At 54.3% G+C, this 15160-nt stretch overlaps 4 protein-coding genes across 4 annotated transcripts; all 4 read left to right on the top strand.

Annotated features, from left to right (window-relative positions):
• Positions 1 to 343: 343 nt before the first annotated feature.
• On the top strand, positions 344 to 2651 carry J4E86_007537 (uncharacterized protein; the record flags this gene model as incomplete). The annotated part of the gene is made up of 5 exons (XM_051448056.1): positions 344 to 520; positions 581 to 1774; positions 1835 to 1997; positions 2048 to 2389; positions 2443 to 2651. 5 exons carry the CDS (start codon positions 344 to 346, stop codon positions 2649 to 2651), a joined length of 2085 nt encoding a protein of 694 aa, XP_051300994.1.
• A 6028-nt stretch (positions 2652 to 8679) lies between these two features.
• Positions 8680 to 9882, top strand: J4E86_007536 (uncharacterized protein; the record flags this gene model as incomplete). The annotated part of the gene is made up of 2 exons (XM_051448055.1): positions 8680 to 8805; positions 8851 to 9882. The coding sequence occupies 2 exons, from the start codon at positions 8680 to 8682 to the stop codon at positions 9880 to 9882; spliced, it is 1158 nt and encodes a 385-aa protein (XP_051300993.1).
• Positions 9883 to 10639: 757 nt separating this feature from the next.
• Positions 10640 to 12396, top strand: J4E86_007535 (uncharacterized protein; the record flags this gene model as incomplete). Its single annotated transcript, XM_051448054.1, is given in 2 exon segments — positions 10640 to 12370; positions 12388 to 12396. The coding sequence occupies 2 exon segments, from the start codon at positions 10640 to 10642 to the stop codon at positions 12394 to 12396; spliced, it is 1740 nt and encodes a 579-aa protein (XP_051300992.1).
• A 771-nt stretch (positions 12397 to 13167) lies between these two features.
• J4E86_007534 (uncharacterized protein) lies at positions 13168 to 14856 on the top strand (the record flags this gene model as incomplete). The annotated part of the gene is made up of 5 exons (XM_051448053.1): positions 13168 to 13254; positions 13305 to 13373; positions 13412 to 13648; positions 13699 to 14187; positions 14239 to 14856. 5 exons carry the CDS (start codon positions 13168 to 13170, stop codon positions 14854 to 14856), a joined length of 1500 nt encoding a protein of 499 aa, XP_051300991.1.
• Between the last annotated feature and the right edge of the window lie 304 nt (positions 14857 to 15160).

Raw genomic sequence — 15160 nt, 5'->3', positions numbered from 1 at the left:
AGAGCCTCTGCGCGGAGTAAGCCACAGGGTGAATGGAAGCAAGCAGGTTTTCAGAATCAGGAGTCAATTCATTAAACTCAAGATTCCCTTGGACCGCGAGCAGTTGCGCTCGGGGTGTTTGTTCGCAGCCGTGCCTTCCCCACGCTTTCTCCGACCCCCGCCAATGGCTCGCAATTAAAAATTAGCTTACCTCCGAGCTCGCTGCCAGCCGCGAGCTGTCGTTGACGGCGTAGAGGCCGACTCACCCCATCCGCGTCGCTACACCCTTCCTCACTAACACCTGGCCCCAACCCGGTCAATTGCAACCACCGTTTGCTTCCCGGGCTGCAGTCATCCTCTCACTATGGCGACCGTCACGGAAGAAGTACGCGAGGTGCTGCTGGGCACCACCGACGAGCCCCAGCTGTCGCAACTCACGCGCGCCGCCTTTATGAAGCACGCCCAGAAGGACGAGTCAGGCGACTACTATCTCGACCAGGACCAGTTCATCACAGCTGTCGCGCCCGAGGGCGAGGACTTCGTAAGCAGGGCTGTCTGCATCGTGTCGAGTCAAGCAAGCTAACGACGTGCCCGCCTCCAGCACAAGATCAAGCGGTTCCAGTATGGCATCCTCTTCCAGGTCGCCGACCGCGACCAGAAGGGCAAGGTCAGCATGCACGACTGGTCCGTCTTCCAGAACCTGCTCGCCAAACCCGACGCCGAGTACGAGGTCGTCTTCCGCTTCTTCGACAAGCAGCGCACCGGCTACATCAACTTTGACGACTTCTACGAGACATGGAAGGCGCACAAGACCGAGGACAGCCTGCCCTTCGACTGGGAGGGCGGCTGGGCCTCGCTGTACATTGGTTCCAAGAAGCATAGGCACACGATGACCTACCCGCAGTTTGCCCAGCTGCTGCGAGGGCTGCAGGGCGAGCGGGTACGTCAGGGCTTCACCTTCTTTGACAAGAATAAGGACGGCTTCATCGAGCCAGAGCATTTCCAGCGCATAATACGCGAGACTGCGAGCCACAAGCTTTCCGACTACCTCCTCGAGAACCTGCCCACCCTCTGTAACATCTCGGTTGGCAGCAAGATCTCCTACGCCAACGTGCGCGCCTTCCAGAACGTCATCCAGCAGATGGACATGATAGAGCTTATCATCCGCAATGCCACACAGAAGAGCTCCGACGGCAAGATCACCCGCACAGATTTCCTCAACGAGGCCGCCCGGATAAGTCGCTTCAACCTCTACACACCCATGGAGGCAGATATTCTCTTCCACTTCGCCGGTCTCGACGAGGCCTCTGGGCGACTTGGTCTGCGAGACTTTGCCCGCGTGCTCGACCCGTCCTGGCACAGGGCAGGATCCTTGGCAGCTCAGGGTATCTCCGAGTCTGGGCAAAAGGTCTTTGCGACCACAAAATCGATATGGCACGACATCCTAGAGTCGGTCCACCACTTCGCCCTCGGTTCGTTGGCTGGTGCGTTCGGTGCCTTCATGGTCTATCCCATCGACCTGGTCAAGACAAGAATGCAGAACCAGAGGAGCTCAGGCGTCGGGCACGTCCTGTACAAGAACTCGCTCGACTGTGCAAAGAAGGTCATCAAGAACGAGGGATTCAAGGGTCTCTACTCTGGAGTCCTGCCCCAGCTTGTTGGTGTTGCGCCCGAGAAGGCTATCAAGCTCACGGTCAACGATCTTGTTCGTGGCAAGATGACCGACAAGTCAACAGGCCAAATCAAGTTCACCGCTGAGATGTTGGCTGGTGGAACTGCGGGTGCTTGCCAAGTTGTGAGTTGCTACCTACTTGCAATTCCTCTATTGGCAGCAAGTACTAACACACTATTATAGGTTTTCACAAACCCTCTCGAGATTGTCAAGATTCGGTTACAAATTCAGGGTGAATTGTCCAAGAACGTCGAGGGTGTTCCCAGGCGGTCTGCCATGTGGATCGTCCGCAACTTGGGTCTCGTCGGTCTCTACAAGGGAGCTAGCGCATGTCTCCTGCGTGACGGTATGTTTTGCTCTCTCACACCTTCCGGATGTCGCTGACCGCCCGCACAGTCCCCTTCTCTGCCATCTACTTCCCTACCTACAGCCATCTGAAGAGAGACGTCTTCGGCGAGAGCCCGCAAAAGTCGCTCGGTGTCCTACAAATGCTGAGCGCCGGTGCCATCGCGGGTATGCCTGCAGCGTACCTGACCACACCGTGCGACGTAATCAAGACTAGGTTACAAGTAGAGGCGCGCAAGGGCGAAGTTGCATACACTGGCCTGCGCCACGCAGCGTCGACTATCTGGAAGGAGGAAGGCTTCAAAGCCTTCTTCAAGGGTGGTCCCGCCCGTATCATGCGCTCGTCACCGCAATTCGGTTTCACACTGGCTGGCTATGAGGTTCTACAGCGAGGTAAGTCTTGCATCGCACCGTGATGCGCCAATTGGCCACTGACATGTCCGCAGCTCTCCCGATGCCGGGCTCTAGCCACGATTCGGCAAGCTTGGAGCCATCCGTCGGCCTTGAAGAGGCAACGGCGCCGCTGCCGTACCTACGCAGCCGCAACGCGCTCAAGGTGATTCTCGATCTGGACGAGAACTTTGGTCGACCCAAGCTCCCCGCTGGCACCAGGTTTAGTGGAATCCCTGGATTTGGCAAGAAGCCGGAAGCGTGATGGCGGCATGCACGTGCTTAGCCGATGTGCGTTATTGCGGGCGAGGATAAAACGGGATTGGACGATTTATGGGTGGGATACCGTTTCTGGCGCCAACAACAGCTTTATCAGCCACGATTTGTTTTTAGGCGTTGATCTACCGAGGAGCATGTTTTTACTCGCCAGTTGCCAGTGACTGTGGGGGTGGGCGCGTCTGTCACATTTCTGTTGGAGCATTTCTCAGCGGCACAGTAGTAGACAAGAGCGCATGCAGCATAAGACTGTACGATAGGCGGTCGGTGGCATTTGACAGCGGGCGGAGAGGGGAAGAGGGATGCAATGCATGCTGTCGCTGGACACGCATGCACATGTAGTCGATAGAACAGGAGGATTACCCATGGCAGTTAATCTAAGCGTCGAGGTCCATCCAAGTGCGGCCGGGCAAGCGAAGGTGAAGCCGCAGCAGGGCAACGCACGACGCCGCAAGCACGTCGTGCCGCGAGTATCCCACTGACAAATGCCACGCAGCGGAAGAATTAGCAGAGACGTCGGGAGGCTATTGAGTTCGTGTTAGGGCAGCTGCAGGTTCGCAATAGGGCCGATGGAGGCTTCTCGTTCTTGGGCGTGCGTTGAGGCGGGGCTGGGCTCGGTCCCCGTGGAGTAGCTCTGGAGCCCTGGAGGCCTGTGGGGTCCCAGAGCAGCTAGCGGCCCTCGGTGCGGGGATGGCAAACTTCGGTGGGAGCCTCATAAAAACTGGATTGGATTAGAGCCTCGCGCGCTGTAGGTAAGCTGGGGCTGCGCCTCGCAGAAGCTTGGGGGAGGGCGACTGCGACTGGCGCGACGGCAGCACAGTGACTTTGGCTGGATCTATTGACTTGCATACACAACCTTCGTCTTCGCTGCCCAATTCCTGCCACCTCGTGCTGTCTCCCGCACGCTGACCTAGCACCCCGACTTCCGCCTGTTCCAGCGTCCGCATCAAGGCCGTCCAGCCAACAAGCCCCCGCAAGTCAGCCTCCTCATCCGCCGCAGTCCCTCCAAGGCCAGCCGTCCATCCTCCTCCTCGATGCTGTAAGGGCAGACGAGGCTCGCACACTGCTACCCACCTCTATGCTATTCGTGACCGCACGCCCGTCCCATCTGCGCCTGCGCGAGTTGATGTTTGCGATCGGCAGGCCCCTTCGACACCGCCTTGAGGCTGAAAAAGAGCCGTCGCACTGGCACCCTCGGGTATGTTTTCCACCGCGCAGAGCCGCTTCACCGTTGGCGTCGCTACTTTGCATCATATCTCCACATATAATTCGCGATTCATGCTTCTGCTCGCTGCATTCCCACCCCGATGACCAACAACCCGTCTGTTCCACTCTCTCACCCCTGCTCTGCCCCAGTCGCTCGACCCGAGCGCCTCTAGCCCAACTCGCATCCGACGGCACCGCAGCTTTTCTCATTTCTGTCACCATCCCACACACACGCAGCCCCAGCACTTTCCGCCTCCATCGTTGCGAGAAGAATGCAGCCCATGGTCATGCTGACTCTCCTCCAGACAGCGATTCAAGACTGGTCTTGCTGTGCCACCCGCTCTCTTCACCGCCGCCTGGGCCTATCCCTGGGAGCCTTTGCTGAACGATCGTTGGGATAATCGCCAGTTCATTCCACCTAACTAAAACCATCTTCCTATACCGCGGAATCTGCTGTCCAGATGCAGGTGCTCGACGCCATCCAATCCGTGGAACCAGTGGAATACTACCAGGACGACGACCATTTCTCCAAATCACCACTCTTGGAAGCTCGTGTTGTAAAGGCAACACCATCTCCGACGCCGCAGCCACACGTGACACCGGTCATCCGTCACCTACCCAACCGACAGAGTGTCAGTCCTCCTCAATCTCGAAATCGGAAAAGGCCTAACAAACACAAGCCCCGAACTCGCCCCACCCAAGGGGACTGGGTGCTCATTCGTGAGATGGACCCAAACCGGCCAGACATTGCACAAAAAGCAAGCGAGCAGGCCTTGAACTCCGACTCTGATTCGCACTGCTCTGAGGATGACGACATGCCTGATGCCGACTCTCCCGGCACGGCAACGGCACCGTCCGTCTCCAACAATGGCCAGCCAGTGCCACCAAATGCTCGTCCTGCCAAATCAGCACCTACTCTGCAGGAAGTGCTTAGCTCAGCACCTGATTCAAAAGCGACAGCTACCCACAGAGACTCAGTGATCGAAGACGAAACTACTAGGCCTTTCGGATTTGCAGCAGATAGGCGCACATCTCAAGCTTCAGCAATTCATGTAGCACCAAACGGCGTGCACCCCAGTTCAAATGGAATCGATCGAACACTGTCTATATCGTCCGCCTTGTCGAACGCATCGTTGTACCCACCAAGCCAGCCACCTCGAGGCTTGCCCAATGGCCATCCCCAAGGCAATGATCCAGCACCATCTCTCGGTCTAACAATTCCGCAAAGGGGGGGACTTCCAGCAGACACACTGCCTGCGTTACAAGCCCCATCTCCTGCGCGTGATGGAGCAACTACTTCGCCTAGCCAGCAGCTACCTTCGTTCCGTCACATCGATGATATCGCGAGATCAGCAACAAATGACCACGAAGCAACGAGAGCAAACAGTATCAGCTTCCCTCATCGACAATCGGTCTCCTCAGTAGGAGCGTCACCAACATCCATGGTTCGCCAATTGTCTATGAGTTCTCATTCTCCAGCCACACCGTTCCCTTCGCTAAGTGCGTCATCGCCAATGAGTGCCCACGATTTACCACATCGTGTCGATCTGTTCCTCCGGACCTCAGGAGGAGGCGCATTTGGCACGGATGCTCGGAGACCTTCGCACGCTGCGTCAGACAACAGTCCTTACACAGCGACATTGCACTCTGCATCGACGAGCGACAGCTACCAAAGCTCGGAAGGTATCAGCCCTGGTACACAGCAAACGCCCATTGAGCAAAGACCTCGACATATGAGTCTAGATGGCGCGCTTGCGTCGAGGGTCCTGCCACCTCCACTTGGCTCTGGTCTACAACAAAGTGTGACTCAACACATCGTTGGATCCTTCAAGTGCGATTATCCAGGTTGCACCGCTCTTCCTTTTCAGACACAGTACCTTCTTAAGTAAGTTAAGACTTGAGTATCCTCGGTATCATATGGTCTGGTATGCTGACCTCTTCAGTTCCCACACCAACGTGCATTCCTCAAACCGCCCACACTACTGTCCAGTGAAAGACTGTCCTCGAGGCGAGGGCGGCAAAGGCTTCAAACGAAAGAACGAGATGATAAGACATGGGCTTGTGCATCAATCGCCTGGTTATGTGTGCCCGTTTTGTCCGGATCGCGAACACAAATATCCGAGGCCGGATAATCTGCAGAGGTACGCACTCACGTTGAAACGTTCGAACAACGTGGAACTAACGAATATCACAGACATGTACGCGTACACCATACCGATAAAGACAAAGACGACCCGCAACTTCGAGACGTCCTTGCGCAGCGGCCTGAAGGCGGTAGTCGGGGACGAAGAAGACGTGTGAGCGACTCTGGACACTGAAACCACTTTGCTTCTCCCACCTCCAGTGTTCAATCTTCTTCGGGCGTCATCAAATCGCCATCCAATTCGTTCCACGCCTCGGCAACTCCCTTCACTTCTTCTTCTTCTTTTCCTCTTCTTCTGGCGCTTAGCGATGCTTTGGCGTTAACGGGGTGGTGCGGCGGTGTGGGAAGATACGACTGGGAGGCGCAGGCAAACCCGCCTTTTAGGGCGAAGGAACGGATACGAATTCTTGTAATCCTATTGAGCATCTTACCTTTCTTCGGCTTCCTATCCTTCGCTCGATTCTCGCTCGATTTGTTCTACTCTTAGCGACTTTAACTTTGGCTTACTATAATCGTTAGTATAGTAATCTTTCTCAACATGTGTTGCATGATGGATCTGCTGTATTGTGTGCGTGTGCTGGTATCGGGCCTAGGTACAAGGGTCTTACACACTTCGAGCTGCATTTCCGTGGTACCGAATGCTTCAGGCCCGCACATAACACAACCACTTTCTGGCTCTGATGGTATGTATGCGTAAAAGACTGCCTTTGGTACATCTTCCCTCTGATGGGTGACTCACAGTGTGTGTGTGTGTGTGTGTGTGCGCGAAAACCTCGAAATCTGGTTCTATCCCATCCCATGGTACTGCCATGACCCATCAACGACGAGTGACTCACGACCTCCAAAAGACATACACAATGCCTGAATCTCCCAATAAATAGCGACGTTCCCTCTGATAAGTGCAACGTCGTTTCTCACACACCAAAACTCCACAAATCCGAACTACCTAGGTACCCGCGCAACACTATGAGCCCGATCTCGGTAGGCAGGAAGCGTAAGGCCCACCCGGGAGTGGGCGAGGTTTGCAACTACATAGCCGCAGTAAACGATCAGCACACGCGGAAGAAGATCAGGAGAGACGACGATGGAGGCCCACCGTACATGGCCACCATACCAACAGGCACGAGACGTACCCGCGAATTACCCCTGACCAACATCCGAGCATTTTGCGAGCCTCACAACCGCCATCTGGAAGCCCATGAGATCAATAGGCTGCGCGGCCTACAAAACGCAATAGACAAAGCCATGACCGGTACCGGCGAATCTTTGAATATCACGACCAACATACCCAAATCCATCTATCTCAGCGCGCAACAAAGGAGAGCACTCAGGATAGCGCAAGAAGTGATGGACAGAGCGAATTTCAAGATGAAAAAGAGAAACATGCACAGAGGGCAATTGCTATCAAGAATACTATTTCATCTCCTCAACGTATCGACGCTCGTCCTTCACGGAATAATGCTGGCTGGAGTGTTCTCACCCTGCCGGTCTTGCACGCTGCGGACACCCTGGAGACGGCACTTTTCGCAAAAGCCATGTTAAGAGAGGTCAACAAGGTACTGGCAGAGAAAGAGGGGTTGAAGGTCAGGATTTCGCTTGCGTGGAGTGATCGTGAGACGTCGGGTTGGAAGTTGAGGGATGAGGAACATGGGATGTGATGGAACATGGGCACGGATTGGTCGCAGACCTGCCTAGGTACGGAGGGGGATCTTTTGTTGTTGCAAGCACGGAATGGAGACAGAACGGAACCTCCTGAGCACTCCACTATTAACTCGAAGCATGCGTTGCACCGGCACCTCATACAAGGGAAAGACTGAACACCTTATAGCCTACATCATGATAGAAATATGCAAAGTAGGTGGCCTGACGTTAACGTAGGCTCCAGGTGTTCATCTTCTCCCTGTATGAGGTGCCAGTGGGAACCACCGTTACCAAATGTGTCTCACCCAATGTACACAACCAAAGTTCCCTCACGAAAAGACCCCTCAGGCTCGAGCGCGAAAGACAGAGAAGGTGCCAGTGGGGATCTGGTGCAGTAAGGGGTGGGACCGAGCATGCCGTAACTGAATTCGGCATCGCGCATCTCCTCGCCAGCACCCACGGCACCTGGGCAAGGTTGCAAGAAGTCCGAACGAACACACAACATACGACTAATGCCATCAATGTCAATCGCAATCGAAGCAAACCCCGATGATCGAGCAACGCAGCCCTGGCCCTGGTCCAGGTGCGAAAAAGAAACGACGAGGAGACGCTTGTAGTTTCCAGGGTTGCTCACAGCGATATCTCGCGATGAGCTACGCGGGGTTTCAATGCGCCAACGCGGCTCAGCGTATTTATTGATAATCCTGCGTCCGAAGAGCCCGAGAGGAGACTCCGTTCGTAGATGCATAAAGAACAGTTCTCGTTTTTAGGTTGTATTGTGAACATCTGTTCAATTGCTCATTTCTCAGCCACCTCGTGCCCCTCGTTCCTTCTCGTCCTGACTCGCTAGCGTGTCTAACACGTGCACCTCTCAACGCGTATCCCCAAGGGTCAGCGCGTCACTTCAAGTACTGGATGAGATATACAGACCTCAGTCAACAGGAATCTATTGTCCATAAGAAAGGTTGGGTGACTTACGGCAATTTTTCAAACGCTCCACTTCAACAACCTACTCTACCAAAACGACATGAAGGACGGCAACATTCTACGTTGGCTGCGGCGAGAGCAACCTACGCGGAGTCAAACGAAGGCAATGCCTGCTTCCTCCCAAGCAAATTCGAATGGCCACGTTTTAAAGTCAAAGATCGAAAAGGTACCTATCGCGGCAAGAATCACTTGAAGTGCAACTGCCACACAGAAAGTACCCATTGCTGCAAGAGTCACCAGAAGTGCACCTACCGCACAGAAGAAGGCAGGCGGCAATGTGGCGCCATGTGGTCGAGGAAAGGACAAGACACCAAGGAGGAGGCGGACGAAAGCGCAACTAGGATGCGAAAGACTTCAACGCGCGAGGAACGATGCTGGTGCTGCTGAAGCAGTCGAACGCACCTGCCCAGAAGAGAACGCCAATACACTGCCATTACCAGTTGTGATGGATGCCTCAGGAGCGCGCCTTCCTGCGGAAGTAGCATCGGAAAGCAGCAACAACAACTTACCACCTGCTCTTTTCACCGCATCACCACCCACCTCAGTGTCTCGCCCACATCTACTCGAAACCAGACTTCAACAACAGCTCTTAGAGGAAGACAAGCAGCCGCGGGCCAGAGAAGTAAGAATACCCAAGCAACGGACTACGATGACAAGCAAGAGAGCAGCCAGGAGGCAGCGCAAAGCCCGGAAGGCCCGCGAAGAAGCTCGTGAAGAAGCCCTCGTCTTCATCAAGAGCGAGTCCGTCGACGGTTCCCAAGACGCGCCGCGCAACTTCGCATTCGGTGCTTCAACCGGATCGTCATCGTACCAGCACTCAAGCTCTCCCGCACGTCAGCCATGGGCCGCGCCGAAGCGAAACAGCATCATCGACCTAATCAGACTATGCACCTACCCCGGTCAAACAATCCACCCAAACTCCGTCAACCGACTCTTCATCCTCCAGCGAGACATCGACGCCGCTATGGACGGCCAGGGTCGTCACGTATGGATTCTACGAAGGCTCCCACGCGACATCACCTTGACGGTGGAGCGAAAGGAAGCCATCTGGCTGGCACAAGGGAAGATCAACCGCGTCGTGGATGAACGAGGTCGCTCACGCAGACGGCTGAAGCTCGATCGATACGTGCCAGCCGATCGCTGGGTCCCAATCGATCGCTATATTCCCGGCATGCCGTACCCTCTTCCTCTGCGCTCGCACGCCATGCCGCGCATGAGGGTATTTTCGAGGTCATATGCGTAGCGGCGCTGACGTTATCGTCATCTTCTTTCTGGACGGGTTATGCAAGAGGGACAACGACGTGACGCACTACAGCGGTCACGCAGAGGACACCACAGGGCGGCCTGTATACCCTTCCAGAGTGGCACGTGAGAGTTAGGCGGGTCTCGCGTTTCTTCGGGTCTTCTTTGTCATCATCGCAGGAGGTTCATTAATTGGCTTGCCATCTCGAACAGGACAGGTCTTCTTCTTTCGTTCTACTTCGATACCGCCATATGGACATCTACCCCTAGCTTCACAGGTCCACACTTTTCCCAATCTCAGCAATGCAAAGAATTTAATCAATCTTCCAAACTTCATGGTTCTTGTCTACATTGTGAACCATCATCACCCAGTTTAAGGATTCGGCGTTACGATGTTTCTCATTCGGCAAAATGCTTTCATCTGGTACTCATTCGATATAGGACGGCTGTGAGTGGCTCAACGCTACAAGTCATCACAAACCATGGTACAACGAGGTCCTGCACATGGAGAGCTTATGAACACTCTACAAATCTTAATACAAAACGTAGTGTCCCAATAGCAACGTGGATGGCATCCAACCGCCAGGTGATAGTACGCAGGTACATTCTGCACGTACCTTCAGAACGACTCAGTGAAAGAACCACTGACTACCCTATTACCTGACTCACATCGATCGCGCCTAACTAAACAACTTTACCGACGCACTTGCTTCTCTACTTCACATGTCGTACATCCGAAACAAACATATCATATCATTATGGCGCCGATCCCGATCGCCACCGCCAGCGCCCTTCACTCCGCCAATGCAATAACCCGCCCGCTTACCGACAGCAGAGCCAGCGCTTTAATACTTGGACCGGGACTTTACCCTCATTTTGTCAACTGGCAAGCCAACATCGACGACCCCGAACAACAGGCGCTCTACCCGACCTGGCAAGCATGGAAAAAGACCGTATACGCAGTTCAGCAAGAAAGCATCGGCGGTATACCCAGTCCGCCAGTCTTCAAAGCGTTTATGAACACACCGCGCGTTAAAGAGCATTTCCACGGTCGTGACGAAGACCTGTCCCACATCTTCACGGACGTCGACGACGAAGAGGCAGAGAGAGGACCATCGGACCTCCTCGTCGCGCGCGTCTGCAAACACACCATCCACCCCGGTAACCCATGCGTCAAAATCGAAATTTGTCCAGTCTGCATCATGAAACAATGTCTCGCTTCTCTCGAACGCATCGCGCATGTCTGGTGCATCGTCGGTGGACCTTATAGGCCGGGTCGAAACGAAGCGGGGGTGCATATTATTGACCCTGAAGAGTATGCGATATATCTTGCGGCGAAGGGGTTGTGGATTGTGGAGAAAAAGAGGTGGGCGAATTTGGTTGGGACGTATGAGGATTTCGCGATGGGAGAGAGGGCGTGGGAGGAGGACTCTAGACGGGATGGTCTTGCGATCCCGGTGGCGGTGACGGAGGCGAGTAGTTGTATTGAAGCGCTGGAGCTGGCGGGGCAGAGTCCATTTCTTGGGGAGGGGTGGAGTGATGTCTTCGTCCCGACGAGGCATTTGAGAAAGCGCGGCGAGGGGAAGAAACTACGAGACGACTCTGTTAGCAGCGATGAACTGCCGTTTTCTCTGCCTGAGACGTCTGGGACGGATTCAGAAACGTTACGGTACTCCAAGGGGGCTTCCGATGGGACAGAGGAGGCAGACGACAGTACCGCAGATTACTACCTCAGAGATCATCCAGACTCGCCGCCTGCCGACCGCGCAGCCGCCCGAGCGGACTCTCCGACTGCCTTTCCGCAGACTAAGACTTCCGCCAATTCGACTGTCTACACATCTTCTCCCCCACTGCCATCCTCTTCACCCCAAAGTCGGTCCTCTTCCTTTGTACCATCCACTCCCATGATTGGCGTGTCCTTCCCGGACGATCTCCCCTCTCCCTCCATCCGACGGTCGTTGTGCTACAATCGCACCTCTAAGTCCTACCAACAAGGCAAGCACGCAAGTCCATACGGTAGTATTAAGGTTGATACGAGTTTTGCGAACAACTCCGCATACGACGAGTTTGGAGTCGCCGAAGAAGAAGAGCTAGAACTCTCGCCGAAGGGTCAGGATGAAACTTCTCAAACAGATGGAGACATGGACAAAGGTCGTTTTGCGGGTTTCACAGACGTGGATCTGGACTCAGACGAGGAGAAAGACAGTGACTGGAGTGATACTACTGACGAGGGAGATGGAAAGGAAGATCTCATGATAGTTGTGGGTAGGAGCACCGTGGGTGGAAAGCGGCTGCCGGGTCAAACAGGGGAGGTGAATTTCCGACGACCGGTGTTTATGTTTAGTTGGCCAGGCCGGGGAGAGGTGGACGAAGAGGGCGATACAGTCTCTGATACTAGTTCGGATGAGTTTGATGACGATGAAGTGGAAGAGGCGATGCGAGGTATGGATGATGTGGATGTGGTATCGCTGGCCGAGCCGGATCTCCAGGTAACTCCTCGTCGCAGAAGTCATGACGAGTTTGTTGAATGCGAGGTGGATGAAGAGGAACGCGTCAAGAGATCACGCCTGTAGGAAAGGCTCCTTTGACCGATGGAAGCGTTGGATACTGGGAAACCGATTGGAAAGCTATTTATACATACGAATTCAGAAGAGCGTCGTTAGAAGTACTATTCATGATCGAAAGTTCAACTCTTGCTTGGTTGGATGGTGCAAAGTGCCCAACCTACGAGGTTGCAGTTAAACAACAAAGTACCAGTGTTATTGAGCTAAGAGCTGGCTCCAGACGAGTCAGGTATCCAACAGGTTTTGATCAGTCTCCAAGCCATGGCCTTGAATGATAATCCTCTGGAAAACGAGTTACGGGGGTTTCTAAGGGGGACGCAGAGTCCAGAAGGTCACACTTTGTAAGTCATGTATTGGGTTGTTGGAGTCCAGCAAGCTGTCGTTGTCATTATCTACAGCTACAAGACGCCGCATAAGGATCGAAGAGAGTGTGGCATGCTTCGCGCACGGGACAATGGAGGTGTGATGTAAGAGACGCGCCTGCTCCAAGATAAGGCTCGTCGGCGGATGTTTGGACCTAGCGCAAGGCGGTGGCCAAAGCGCCCCAGCTCGGAGTGTGGATCTCTACATCACTGACGAGCCGCAACACGACCAAACAACGTCGCCGCCCCATCCCACACCTTCCCCTCTCGCATCCGATACTAGTACTCGCTGTCTCTACTTTACCTTGGAGATAGCAAATACCCCGACACCCGACAGATAAACCCCACGACCCCGCCACCATGTCTAGCGGAGAAGTGCTCAAGGCCGACAAGGACTTTACCAAGGAGGTCGATGCGGCTATCCCAGAGGCGGAGAAGCTAGCTTCTGTATGTACGGTGGCTATTAAAGTTGAAGCGAAGCTAATACAGTTGATCAGAGCAACCCGCAAGCTGGAATCGACAAGCTGCTCACGCTCGAGAAGCAGACCCGTCAGGCACGCATCTACGTATCCCATGCGCATGAGCATATTCTGACTACTTCCAGGCCTCAGACCTCGCCTCAACTTCCCGCGTCATAATCGCCATCGTCACAATAGCAAAGAATGCGAAGGACTGGAACTTGATGAACGAGCAGGTCCTGCTCCTCTCCAAGAAGCATGGACAGCTCAAGCAGGCCACCACCAAGATGGTGCAGACAGTCATGGGATTCCTGGATGAGACTCCAAACCTAGAGACAAAGCTGTCCGTCATCGAGACGCTACGGACAGTCACAGAGGGCAAGGTAGGCGACCCCAACGAACAACATGCAGGCTGTTGCTGACACGATGATAGATCTTCGTCGAAGTCGAGCGTGCCCGAGTAACCCGCATCTTGTCCAACATCAAGAAGGAGCAGGGCGACATCGATTCCGCGACGGATATCCTTTGCGAGCTGCAAGTCGAGACCTTTGGTTCCATGACCCGTCGCGAGAAGACCGAGTTCATCCTACAACAAGTGGCGCTATGCATACAAAAGGGCGACTGGACACAGGCTGGTATTCTGAGCAGGAAGATTAGCACACGGTACTTTGCGCGGAGACCGAAGAAGACCCCCGAGCAGCTGGAGAAGGACCAGAAGGAGCGGGAAGAGAAGGAGAGGAACCGGAGCGCCGACGACCCGCCCATTGAGCCTGAGGACGATGTAACGGACCTGAAGCTCAAGTACTACGAGCAGCAGATTACCCTGGCCAAGCACGATAACAAGTACCTGGACGTCTGCAAGCACTACCGACAAGTACTGGATACCGAGGCTGTGGAGGAGGACCCCAACAAGCTTCGAGCAGTATGTTCAGAGGCCTGGTCACATTTGCAGCTCTTACTAACATAACTGTAGATCCTCCAGCGCGTCATCTACTTCATCATCCTCGCACCGTACGACAACGAACAGTCCGATCTCATCCACCGCATTCAACGCGACTCGCGCAACTCGCAGATCCCACAAGACGCACAATTAGTTAAGCTCTTCACTGTGCCTGAGTTGATGAGGTGGCCGATGGTTGCGAAGCAATTCGGGCCTCACCTCACGGAGACTGATGTATTCGATGCGGAGAAGGACGACTCGGATGACCCCAAGGCATTCCAGAGATGGCAGGATCTCCGTAAGCGTGTCATTGAGCACAACGTTCGCGTCGTGGCCAAGTACTACACACGTATTCAGATCCCACGCTTGACAGAGCTGCTAGATCTGACCGAGGATGAGACGGAGAAGAACATTAGCGAGCTGGTGTCTGCAAAGACCATTTACGCGAAGATTGACCGGCCCGCCCGCATCGTCACCTTCTCGAAGCCCAGGGACGCAGACGATGTGCTGAACGAATGGAGTGGAAACATGAAGAGTTTGTTGGGTCTGCTCGAGCGCGTTGACCATCTCATCACCAAGGAGGAGATGATGGCGCGTATTCAACCCACAAAGGTGGACAAGAGCAAGGCGGCCAAGGGCAAGGCGAAATAGGATTCGCGAAGACCCTCAGGTATCGGCAATCGATGCACGAAGTTTGGGCAGCATTTGGTCGTCTAACGGCCTTGCAAAGTACAGCACTCACGATGACGATGGACGGGAAGTGGCACGATAGTCTATGAATGAGTGCGTATGCAAGATGACCACGAAGCTCAAGTGTTGACCGATGCGCTGCACAGGTTCACGCTTGACAAGTCGGACTGCTGGTCTGAGCGCATGAAGGAAGAATCAGACAACCTAGGCATCTGCTGTAGAATAGTAAAACAAATGAAAGCAATTGCTAGAACAAGAATTCGTC

Source organism: Alternaria arbusti (assembly GCF_024043155.1).
Source record: "Alternaria arbusti strain BMP 1465 chromosome Unknown scaffold_10, whole genome shotgun sequence".
In the NCBI taxonomy this organism is placed as follows: Eukaryota; Fungi; Ascomycota; class Dothideomycetes; order Pleosporales; family Pleosporaceae; genus Alternaria; species Alternaria arbusti.
This window is presented reverse-complemented; position numbering and strand designations above follow the sequence as displayed.